At 39.5% G+C, this 12,847-nt stretch overlaps 1 protein-coding gene across 1 annotated transcript; it reads left to right on the top strand.

Moving 5' to 3' along the window:
* Positions 1 to 3,708: 3,708 nt before the first annotated feature.
* Positions 3,709 to 8,017, top strand: LOC119273126. Its single transcript, XM_037554407.1, has 6 exons — positions 3,709 to 3,852; positions 3,931 to 4,017; positions 5,343 to 5,528; positions 6,654 to 6,866; positions 6,988 to 7,134; positions 7,646 to 8,017. The coding sequence occupies exons 1-6, from the start codon at positions 3,709 to 3,711 to the stop codon at positions 8,015 to 8,017; spliced, it is 1,149 nt and encodes a 382-aa protein (XP_037410304.1).
* The last annotated feature ends 4,830 nt before the right edge of the window (positions 8,018 to 12,847 follow it).

Genomic DNA, 12,847 nt, shown 5'->3' on the forward strand with positions numbered 1-12,847 from the left:
TGGTGGTGATGTAAGGGAGAGGCGAGCATGACATGGCGGTAGCAGGTGCCTTCCCGTGCCCTGGTTTTGTTCTCTTTACCCATGCATTCTTCTTCAAGATCCATTGATGTTATTCTATTCTTCAACATCTCTGTTTGTGCCGGTGGTTCAACTGTATGGCTTCCTCGTTGCCACATTTTGGTCATCAAACAGATCCTCGTCTCTTCTCTCCATGACTCTTATAATTACTAGAACAACGCCCTTGCGTTGCAGCGGGATATAAATATTCTAGTATGTTAGTTTGTGATTTACTTATCAATAATAATGAAATTGTGTAAATAAATTGTGATGCCCCCGATTCAATCGTACACTAATCATACACGCAAACTTGTACGATCAAGATTAGGGTCTCACAGGAAGATATCACAACACAACTCTAGACACAAATAAAATAATACAAGCTTTATATTACAAGCCAGGGGCCTCGAGGGCTTGAATAGATAAGCTCGATCACAGACGAGTCAGCGGAAGCAACAATATTTGAGTACAGACATAAGTTAAACAAGGTGCTATACGATGGCTAGCACAAACATGGGTATAGATCGAAGAGGCACAACCCTCCTGCCTGGGATCCTCCTAAACTACTCCTGGTCGTCGGCGGCCTACACGTAGTAGTAGGCACCCTCAGTGTAGTAGGAGTCGTCATCGGTGGCGTCTGGCTCCTGGGCTCCACCATCTGGTTGTGACATCCGAAAAGAAGGGAAAAGGGGGGAAAAGAGGGAGCAAAGCAATCGTGAGTACTTATCCAAAGTACTCGCAAGCAAGGATCTACACTACATATGCATCAGTACCAATGAAATGGGTAGTATCTGTGGACTAAACTGTAGAATGCCAGAATAAGAGGGGGATAGCTAGTCCTATCGAAGACTATGCTTCTGACAGCCTCCATCTTGAAGCATATAGGAGAGAGTAGCAAGGATAGCATCAAGTAACATCGTATAGCACAATCCTACCCGACGATCCTCTCCTCGTCACCCTGTGAGAGAACGATCACCAAGTTGTCTCTGGAACTTATCTAGGTGTGTTTTATTAAGTATTCGGTTCTTGTTGTCATAAGGTCGGAATACAACTCCAAGTGTCATGTTACTGTGTACACGGCTATTCAAATAGATAAACTTCCCTGCAGCGGTGCACCACATTGACCAACACACTCAATCACTCTGGCCGGACACACGTTCCTGGGTCATGCCCAACCTCGGAAGATCAACACGTCGCAGCCCTACCTAGGCCCAACAGAGAGGTCAGCACACCGGTCTAAATCCTAAGCGCGCAGGGGTCTTGGGCCCATCACCCGTTGCACTCCTACACGTTGCGTACGCGGCCGGTGAGTAGACCTGACAGCCTCCATTACAAAGGAGGGTGCTTTATGCGGTCCAACCCGGCGCGTGCCGATCATTCACTGACGTCTGGAAAGCTTCGGCTGATACTACGACGCCGAGTGCCATAACTGTCCCCGCGTAGTTGGTTAGTGCTTATAGGCCAAAATACCAACTCAGAACAAATATCCAAATCTCGTTAGGCATGCTATTTTGAAACAACCGCGGACGCTAGACAGGGATCAGGCCCACCTCTCTCATGGGTGGTAACAACCTGCCCTGTTGCTCTGCCACAAAGAATCACTCAGGGGCTGTCGGGAACCCAGGCCCATCACAACCTGGATGGAACCACCTGCCTCTTCAGCCCCAGTCCGTGAATCATTCGCGGGTACTCTACGAGCCGACCGGACTTTACTCACATCATGTATCAAGTATAGTATGTATGTATATGTATGTATGTATATACCCGTGATCACCTCCCAAGTGATCATGGCCCGATAGTATAGCATGGCATATGGACAAGAATGTAGGGCCACTGATGATAAACTAGCATCCTGTACTAAGCATTTAGGATAGCAGGTAAGGTATGAACACCAGTAGCCACAAGGACAGGCTATGCCGCAGTATAGGATCATCCGAAAGCAGTAACAACTACACTACTCTAATGCAAGAAGTAGATATAAGCAATAGATGGCATCAGGATGATCAAGGGGGTTTTGCTTGCCTGGAAGATCTGCGGAGAAGGATGGGTCGTCAGGGGTGATGTCGACGTCAGGAGCAACGGTGTCGGTCTCGAAGTCTACAAGAGAGAAGAGGGGGAAAAACAACGAATACAATGCAAACAGAGGCATGGCGATGCATGACATGACAATAAGCGGTGCTAGAGTTGACCTAGTGCAGTACTAGGTGCTACCAGCAAAGGGGGAAAACATCCGAGAAAGTATTCCCAGTGTTAGGCATTTCCGGACAGATTTAGCAGCAAACTGGAGAAAGAAGTGGGTCTCTTTAACCTGAGAACTCAGCTTGCTGGTCATCCCCCTCATGGCTCCCCCATCTTGGGGGAGGAGTGACTCTAACTAAACCTCAATGTTCAGCAAATCTTTTGTGACATTTATGTTACTGTTGTATTGAATTTTCCAAAAGTATAAATTGCGCGAGATTTTTGATATTATTATTGAGTTACTTCTCAATTGTGAGGCACAACCAAAGTCTCAAACTATCTGTTCTGCTATAAAATTATTACATACTAGTTATTTAATAATATATACTATGCTTCTCTCAAAAAGCGCCGACAAAGATCTCTTCAAGTTTGATTCCTCTTTACTCTTAGCTTTATTATCTATCGTTCTTTTTGTAACAAATTATGTTCTGTTAAATTAAACTATTTTGTCTTTCTGAAATCACCAAGTTTTAATGAAATCATGTTCCTATTTTGAAGCTGTCCAAAGTATGCAACTCTGAATTACTTTCCGTCCATTGTAGATTTTGTTGTTTTTATGATATTTCTGTCTTCTAACAGAATGGTCAGTTACTAAAGCCATTACTTTCAAGTTTCAATATACAGAGAAACTAAGTGAACCATGATTTGAGCTAATTACATATGCCATTTTTATTCCTGGGGTTATATACCAACACTTTGTGGCACAAAAATACCAAGCCAATACTTTCAAGCTTCGATAGAAAAAATGATTATGCTTTATGTGTTGATTTCTTGGGTAACTCTAGAGGATATTGCTTAAGAGTATAAATGGGATTCAAGGTATATTTGTGTTCAGGAACTCAGTTGACATGTTTAAATAGATACTGGTAATTGTCTCGGGATGGGAATACATCATCCTCTAGAGGTTTTTACTGCCATATAAGCAAGCAGTGGATCACTAGGGTTACTCCCAAACAGATTAGGCAATCTTCTTGCAGTTTACTTTTGAGTAACCTCTTCAGTAACAGTGAGAATGATTCATGATTTCCAAAGTTTAGGAGACCTATATATAATGAGGTGCTTCCCCTTAGAGACGTTAGTGCCCTGATTGCAGGTCTAATAACACAAACAATGTAATACTCCAAATCTTCCATACATTAAATACTTTAAATCTTCCATACGAATTAATACCTTAATATTTATGTAATAAAATAGAAGCATACCATATCTTAGGCCATAAATTGCATGAATGGTAACCATTAAATTTCTTGCATTAATTATATACCATATCTCCTATATGAATTATATACATAGAGAAAATCCGATCCTCAGGCCATAAATGGCATGAATGGTTACTAAATATGTGAGATGCACAGAAGCTTATAAATATGTTAGTGCACGCACAATGAAAATTGACCATTCAAGTCTTCGAGAATGAAAGAAAAAAAGTCTTTTAGAGTAGTCCTTCTACTGTCATATCTTGTTCTAGTCGCCGTAGGAAAAGGTGCAAGAACTATACAACAATGGGAAAATACTAGTCAGATCCCCACATATCAACAATTTAATAAGACCATTATGGTACGAGCAAGTATACGTCTTACTTTATATAATTTATAATTGTTTTGATGCCTAACAAGTAGAGGAACATCAAACCAGATGGAAGAAGGAGATATCTATGATTGCATCAATGTGAATCTACAACCGGCTTTTAACCACCCATTGTTGAAAGACCACACAATTCAGGTAAATATAAAGTTATGATTTACAACCATTCGTTGATTCAAATGATAATGACTCATGTTTGGGGACATATGATAGTATGTCCTCTGAGAAACATGAATATTAGTTTGGCAGAGAATTGTTTAAACAGATCATGAGTTTTGGGATAATACATCATGTTATAATATTTCATAACGTTGCTTCTTCTACTCCCTTTTGTTTTAAATCAAAACCGTGTGTTTGTTTCAAAGTTAACTGATATGCTACAAGAGCCGTCAAACTCTGATCCCGATTAATCAAATCGGATTGGGGTGTAATTTGCCCCAATCATCTTGGGTTTGCTCTCTGATTCGCCGAATCCAAAATTGTGTGCATCTTGACATGCTTGCACTTGATTTCTTCACCATTTGTCACTCAGCCCCATCTGCCCATCGACGAGGAGTATGCGAGGCGTAGAGGAATTTTTGTTGGCTGACGCGAGGCTTAGTATTGGAGACGTGCGCAGAGATGAGAAGCTCACGTCAAGTGGTTCCTGCGGAAAAGCAGCTCGATGTGGAGGAAGAGATGGCAGAGAGACATGATATAGTTGCAGTTGTGCTATGGCGTTGGCCATGGCACTGTAACAGAAAAATTTGAGGGCTCATTTGATTCAATGGAATTCCATAAGATTTTGGGAGGGTTAGAATCCTTAGGAATTTTTCCTACATTGGTCGTTTGATTCTTAGGATTGGATCCTATAGGAATTTTTCCTATGGAATCATGTGTACTACATTTCATTGGAAATCTAGCATCCACTCCAACCTCTTTTTTCACTTTCTTCGTTTTTCCTGCCGCATTAAATACTCTGTGCTAATCCTATGGGATTCAAGTGGACATGCCACTCCAATCTTGTATTTTTCGATTCCCGTCTTTCGATAATCATACGAATCAAAGAGGGCCTGAATGAGTAGCGAGAGTGCAAGGTTTCTTGTGGTCTAGGGTTGACCGTTGGTCAGTTGGGCTTATGTGGGACAACCCAGTAAAATCTCTCTTTCTCTGTCAATATTTTCTTAAAATTTAGACATATGATCTTCAATTGTTTTTAGGTATGCATATTCTTTACGGTCATGATGTGAATCAGAAATTGTGAATCCATGAACCCAATCTCTAATTCATGAATTGCAAATATGGTAACTATTATTGTTCATAACATATTCTGAAAAATAAATAGAAGTGGAAGTGAAATACAAAAATCTTATGATATATGTGCTTCACCAGTAATTAATTAAATGGCAGAATGCCTATACATGTGAGTGTGCTTTGGCAACATATACATGACTATAAGCTAACCAAGTTTTCTTGTCAAACAGATGGAACCAAGTTCTTTTCCGATTGTACTAAACATAAAATCTTTGTTCCCACATGTCGTTTCACAAGCGCATTTGTCTATCGTCGAATGCCCAAGAGGAATGGTTCCAATACTACGTAATGGTAGAAGGGACCAAATATCAGCACACTTTATAGATCAAGTGATTAACAAGGATGCACAACTTGAGGTGAGTTCTCTAGAGTTATTTTCAGAAAGATCATAGGTTGATTTTGCATCTAGCTAGAGTTATTGCATGGCTAGCATAAGTATGACATAGTTGAGCAAAAAACAAGGCAACTTAAGCTAATTTAATTCCAAAATATAATTCGTGTGCAAAGTCATGTTTGAATACTAATATTTGGTCTTCCGATAAAGATTCTAAGGTGAAGTATATATGGCCAATAAGTTATAGATGTAGGGCCTTCAATTTTGAAAATATGAGAAGTTCGTATTTAATACTATATCTTAAGAATGGGAATGGGCCAACCCACTGCGGCCCCGAACCGGTCCCCGCTAGCCCCTCTGATCTGTATAGGGACATGGAGCCAGCCCAATGGTCCAGCAACGAATGGCCTCATGTCGCATTCGGGAACACGGTCCAACACATTTAAGTAACATATTTGTATGAGAACAAGGATGAGTTACACAACAACATAGAATCATTTAGCAACTGAATTTTATATCAAGTTAGGATATTTAGACATTATTCATTTAACAAAAAAGGCACACATATGCAACTCCATTTAAATTTCTACGATGAACCTGTTAAAATTACAAGTTTGCATATTTTCAAGTCAATAATATAAGCAATTTTGGGTAAATAGTTTGAATTTTCTACAAGCACGAAGCTAACAACCTAAAAGGTATGTGCTATTGTAATGTCATATTACATCACAAGGCAGTAAAATCTGGGTCAACCTTCTTGCCCTAATGGGCCAGTGGTGACCAGCTCATCCTGCCCCAATTTAATTACGAGCCAACCTAGAAGACCCATTGACTTCCAAATTTTACGCCAGGACGATATCCCATGTTGGTCCATGCCCATTCTCACTATGCCTTCACCTAGTTCTTTCAACTAAACAATACATTGAGTCTTGATGTTCTTTCAGTAATCCGTGAAGGAATTTCATTTGTTTTACCATGTTCCTCCAAGACTTTGTTGAAGTGTTTGATCTATATTGGTCTCTCTAACTCTCAATTGACAATATTAAGTTATATTCGTTGATGTCATAATTCATTCGCTATTGTAGTAACCAATGTGTAGTTAATATCTGGTTCTCACATATACTAACATTAAATATTTTGTCTTTAGGAGGCAGGAATGAAATATTTTGATGATTTATATGGGGTACAAGCTACAATAAATGTTTATGAGCCAAAGGTGAAGAAGGATAGCGGGGATCTTAGTCAAACAGGGATCCAAATTGATAATGGACCAAAGGGTCATATGGACAGTATAAATGCTTGTTATTCAGTATCTTCAAGCTTCTATGGCGATACTTTTGCGAGGTTTCATGTTGGTTGGGTAAGGAGCAATATTTCTTTGGTTACATATAATGTTATCAACTACACAATTTTTATTACATGAGTATACAAACATAATTTGATGCAATATTTGTTTACTTTTGGATAAACTTGGGTAACAGCGCGATGGTGTACAAAACAAGTCATGCATTGATCATGATTGCCCTGGTTTTGTTCAAGTTAGCCACAATGTTGGCCTTGGAGGAAGAGTAAAACCTGTTTCAGTTTACAATGGACCACAATATGTGATACACATTCTTATTTTCAAGGTATTCACTTATTCATTGAATTTTACAATTTCATATATATGTTATACGGTGCATATGAAAATATTCACTTATCTTATTTGTTGCGCAACAACACATTTTGGCAGTTCACTATGATATCTGTTGAATAACTTAAGATAGTTAAAATCCTTATCTAGACAAAGCTAAGACAACCTTTTGGGACAAAGGTAATATACAGTATGTTTTGACACACATTTGAAAAATTATCAAGACGTGGGCCTAAATTTAAAAGGTACCTACCAATAGAACAATGGAGATTTGGTACGAACTTTCAACCATGAAAATATTTCTACTTCTAGGAATCACAAATGTATCCTCTTGACTTACATCGGTTGCTTATTATGGGAAAAATTTATGAGACAAAATTCTTACTATGAACTTCAGAGGAATAGAAATAAATGCATGCATGCTAGAAAAGTTAGTAGAGTAGCATAGAGGATTTTACATCCTCGATATGTTCAACAGACTTTCATTCACATTTTATTTATCTTAGGACCCAAAGACACATAATTGGTGGTTGGCGTATGGTGAAGACAAGACACCAGTTGGATATTGGCCAAGTTCATTATTCACTCGCCTTAAGGATAAAGGAAACTTTTCATACACGGGTGGGCACGTTTCAGGACCAACAGCTTCATCAAACTCTCCACAAATTGGTAGTGGGCATTTTGCCTCCGATGGCTATGGAAAAGCGGCTTTTATAAAAGATATCCAAATTATTGATAACAACAACAAGCTTGTAACACCAAATAAAGAGAAAGTGCTTACTGGCAGTAGTGACTTAAGGAAATATACCATCGGCGATTATGGAGTTGATGACCATGGTGTGCATATGTACTATGGTGGACCGGGTAATTATGTCTAAGAATGTACCCTACAAACTACAATAAAGTTGCCATTATATTCTTGAGTTGGAAATTTTGTTTTCCAAATAAAAGTAGAACATTTTCTACCTTATGCATTTCAAAACAGGCAATGCCTGGTGACCAGAGTCAATTACGTGGTAGCCTATGTGAGCGCCACACCAAGGATGCAGCTGGGCATAGACGATTCGGGAAAAAAAAAGCTAAAAGCAGAAGAAACATAAATGGGAGTGTGGGAAAGAGCCGGAGAGCAAAGTGGGTACACTTTAGCCGATTTTTTGTGCCCATGTTAGGATAGCATGCTTGTGAGCGGATCAGCGTGCACAGTGGCTCCAAAGCCTCAGATTATGAGCTACATTAGTGGAGAGACCACAAGTTGTTGTCGAGCAAGCATGCCAGAGAGATACCGCACAAGCTGCAAAGATAATATGCCATACAGGGCCAAATTTGTTGGATAATTATTTTATTCCTACTAGGATTTATCATTGACATATTACTGTTTTGTTTCTGCTAATTTTTTAATTTGAGAATCATGACCATAATTCAAATACGAAATCTATCTCTGCGTTTGTGTTGGTGGGGCTGCATCATCTTCATGCACGCTCCCCCTCACCCTCCACATCTTCACGTGGAGTTGCACTTACCTATCTATGCCTGCCATGGAGTCTTTTTGTTTTTTAGCACCACGGCGCTACGGCTCTATTTCTGGATGCAGTTGAACTTGAAGTCAATGGCCAGGGGATACCTGCCAGCATATATGCTTTGCACGAGGATTAACATGTGCAGATCCCTTTTCTCTATTCTGCGCGAGAGAAACAGAGAGGCGTGTGTGCGCTTAATTATCCTCTCTCTCTCTCTCTCTCTCTCCCTCTCTCGTTTTCACTGTATTCGAAATCCATAAGAGAGGAGAGAGGCACGCTGCGGTGCAAATCGTCCGCCGCCCAAATCCACCGCTTGATAAAAATCAACCGTCGTGCGTGGCTGCCGGAGTTCAGGCGGCGCAGTGGGGGTCGTGTGTCTTCGAGGCGAGAGGTGTATATTGGGCACCCGTGCATGGCTGCATAGCCCCCTTAATTTTCTCCCTCCCTCTCTCCTACACCTCCTGAATAGATCTGTCATCTTCTTAAGAGCATGAACCTTGACCAATGGCTCTATAACCGGCTATTCTGACATTTTATATAGATCATTTAGAGTGAAGAGAGAAGAGATTGAGAAGAGAGGATACAGCTGAGAGAGATATTTCTACCGCTGATTTTATTGCGAGCTGTTGCTGCTTACTGCTTAACTGCTTACACAGAGAAAAGGAAAGAGATTGAGACATGTGCATTGTTTACTGACTGTGCTACTGGTGTATGTACTAATTCTTGTTATTGTTTTTTTAGGTCCAATGTTACTGTTGTTATCATATGCAGATTATTGTGCAACATTATTTTAATCTTTTGCAAAGTGAAGCACCACACGTCCATGTCAATGGGCATAAAACAACGTATTCCTCCTGTGAAACAAGCCCTTCGAAACAGTATTTCAGAGTGGCGCCTTATGAGCCAAAGGTGAAGAAGGATAGCAAAGATCTTAGTCAAATAGGGATTCAAATTTATAATGGTCATCTGGACACTATATCTACTCCCTCCTTCCATCTATATAGGGCCTAATGCATTTTTCGAGGCTAACTTTGACCAAATATTAGAGCAATAATATATGACATGCAACTTACACAAAGCACACCGTTAAATTCGTGTGTGAAAGGAGCTTTCAATGATATAATTTTGACATTGAGCATGTCATGTACTATTAATCTTGTCAATAGTCAAAGGCGGTCTTAAAAAACGCATTAGGCCCTATATAGATGAAAGGAGGGAGTATTTGTTATTCAGTATGTCCAAGCTTCTACGGCGATAGCTTCGCAAGGTTCCATATTAGTTGGGTAATCAATAACATTTCTTTGGTTACATTTAATGTTATTCAACTATGTAATTTTTATAGCAAAAAGTTACAAACATAGTTTGATGTAGTTTTTATTTACCTTTGAGTAAACTTGCATAACAACGTGATGGCACACTAAACAAGTCATGCATTGATCATGATTGCCCTAGTTTCGTGCAAGTTAGCCACAATGTTGACCTTGGAGGAAGAGTACGAGCTGTTTCAGTCTACAATGGACCACAATATGTAACAAACATTTATATTTTCAAGGTATTCTCTCGTCATTTAATTTTGTGATTTCATATATGTTATGCAGGTGGTGCATATATTAATTTGCACTTATCTTATTTGATGTTCATAACCAATTTTGGTAGTTCACTATGATGCTAGTTGAATAATTTAAGATAGTCAAAAGTTGGTTTGTTTCCTATCATTTCACACTCACGTACTATCTTTTGACACACATTTGATAGATTATCAAGAACATGGCCTTAAACTAAACTTACATGTTACCATACCATTAAAATAATAGAGATTCAATAAGAACTTTGAATCGTGGAAAATATTTATGCTGCAAAAATTCACAAATACATTTTCTTGATTAACATCCCTTGTTATGGGGAATTTTTATGAGAAGAAATGCCTACTATATATCTTCATAGGAATAGAGACATGTGCATGCATGTTAGAACATTTTGCAGAATTTGTATTGCGAGTTTACATCCCAAATGTGTTCTATAGACTTCAATTTTGCATTTCATTTATTGTAGGATCCAAAGACAAATAATTGGTGGTTGACGTAATGGTAAAGACAATACACTAGTTGGATATCGGCCAAGTTCACTGTTCACTCACCTTAAGGATAAAGGGAACTTTCCATTCTAGGGCGGGTATGTTTTGGGTTCGACAGCTTCATCAGACTATCTACAAAATGGGTAGTGGGCACTTTGCCCACGAAGGGTATGGAAAACGAAAATTCATAAGAGACATCCAAATTGTTGATAAGAACAACAAGCTTGTTTCTCCAAGTGAAAACAAAGAGCTTGGTGGCAGTAGTGATACGAGGAAATATACCATCACTGATTATGGAGTTAATGACCATGGTGTGCATATGTACTTTGGTGGACCGGGTAATTTTGTCTGAGAATGTACCCTACAAACTACAATAAAGTTGCTATTATATTCTCGAGTTGGACGTTTGTATAATTCCTAGGATTTATCATCGACTTATTTCTGTGTAAGTTTCTGTGAATTTGAAAATCAAAAGCATAGTTCAAATCTGAACCCGCATCTTCCCTTTGACGAACCTATCTATGCCTGTCATGGAGTCTTTTGTTTTTCCAGCACAACGGAGCTACAACTCCATTTCAGGATGCTGTCGATCAAATTTGAAAGCAATGGCCATGGGATATCTGCCAGCATTTCAGGACAATTAACATGTTCGGGATATTCTCTTTTCTGCACGAGTGAAAGAGGGGGGCATGTGTGCACTAACCACAATGATCGATCATATCTGTGCCTTATCCCCTGTCTCGATCCCGCATGCCACCCGAGCATGGATTTTGTAAAGAGGAGAGCTCCCAGTCAGTGAAAAAGTTACCTTGTACCTTGATCTTGTTTGAAGAGCGAGTAAGATACAAGGGTATTTCATCGTTTACCTACATTAGATCGTGAGTCAAAAAATTAGTCGTGTCAATTTTTCTGCAATTTGCAGCAGCCTCATGAGCTCCAGGAATTGTGATTTCCCCTCTTTGCAAACTGTACAGCAGCTGGGGAATGAAATTTCACGCAACACCCGACCTCTGTATTTAGATTTCAACTTTGTAGCAGAATAGTTAGATTTGAGTTGACTCCACGCGTGTACAAATTGGCTACTTCTGGCACAAGCATATGATGTTCAATTTTTGCAATGTTAAAGAGTATTCACATACACTTCAATATCCTTATTCTATTCTTCTGCAATGCTGATTTCACTACCAGACTACTAATTTCCATCAAGCAACTAGGTTCATAATAAACTGAGTAGTGCTTTTGCTCGTGAAAACCATACAAATTTAGAAAGTGATAATATCATGGAGCTACTGCCTTCTTCCAGTGTTGGCCATCCCAGGTAGTGGCGTCTTTGTATCCACAATTCTTACTTTGAAACAACATATTATGCTATCACATGGTCTTCTAGGCTTTTGTCTTTTTCTGCACCATCGATAGCTAGATTTGCAGTTTTTGCTTATGTGTGCGTAGAGAAGATTTGGATTTAGAATTTTCCGGGGTTGTAAACATGTATCTTATCAATACACACAATTGTTGTCGAAATTTTAGAAATCTTTCTAGCGACGTTACCATGTATTTGTAGCATGACATTTCTTCTCATCGCCTAAAATGGACACAAGTACTATTGCTAAACTATCTTGTTTCATATTCCTAGCAAGCAAAGCTGTTGCATTTTCCCCATTTCTGGCAAACGCTCCAAAGCCCTCTCCTCGATCTGGCTTCATATAGATAGTGGTGAGGACTTCTCCTTCCTTTCCTCTCCTCTTCTCCGTTCTTCAGTCTTTTCCATAGGGGCCTTCTTCTTCTTCAGTCTCTTGAGGCGATTGATCTTCCGTGTTCCTATGGGGCGACAGGTACTTTTCGCTCATTTCTCTCCTCTTCTCCTTCCTTCCGTGTTCTTCAGAATCTGTTTCCTTTTTCTCGAATGCGCACGAGTGTGCGTACTATATTATAAAGAACATAATGGGGGTAAAGAGCTCCTCCACGTTAGTGTTACAAATTACAATCACACCAACCCCACGTCCACCCTTGCGTGTTCTTCAGAATCTGTTTAGCCATTGCTTAGTCATCCTCTTATAGTTTCCAAAGAAAATGGATCAAAAGTACAGAAGGATGAAAGATGATACTGTATAAGCTAG

The sequence above is a fragment of the Triticum dicoccoides genome, chromosome 3A, assembly GCF_002162155.2.
Source record: "Triticum dicoccoides isolate Atlit2015 ecotype Zavitan chromosome 3A, WEW_v2.0, whole genome shotgun sequence".
Classification (NCBI taxonomy): domain Eukaryota; kingdom Viridiplantae; phylum Streptophyta; class Magnoliopsida; order Poales; family Poaceae; genus Triticum; species Triticum dicoccoides.

What these genes read in the sequence shown, in the direction of transcription:
- LOC119273126 (XM_037554407.1), top strand. Translation starts at nt 3,709, where the DNA reads ATGAAAGAAAAAAAGTCTTTTAGAGTAGTCCTTCTACTGTCATATCTT. An exon ending in AATTTAATAAGACCATTATG is followed by an intron (nt 3,853 to 3,930) that starts GTACGAGCAAGT and finishes ACATCAAACCAG; the next exon opens with ATGGAAGAAGGAGATATCTA. An exon ending in TGAAAGACCACACAATTCAG is followed by an intron (nt 4,018 to 5,342) that starts GTAAATATAAAG and finishes CTTGTCAAACAG; the next exon opens with ATGGAACCAAGTTCTTTTCC.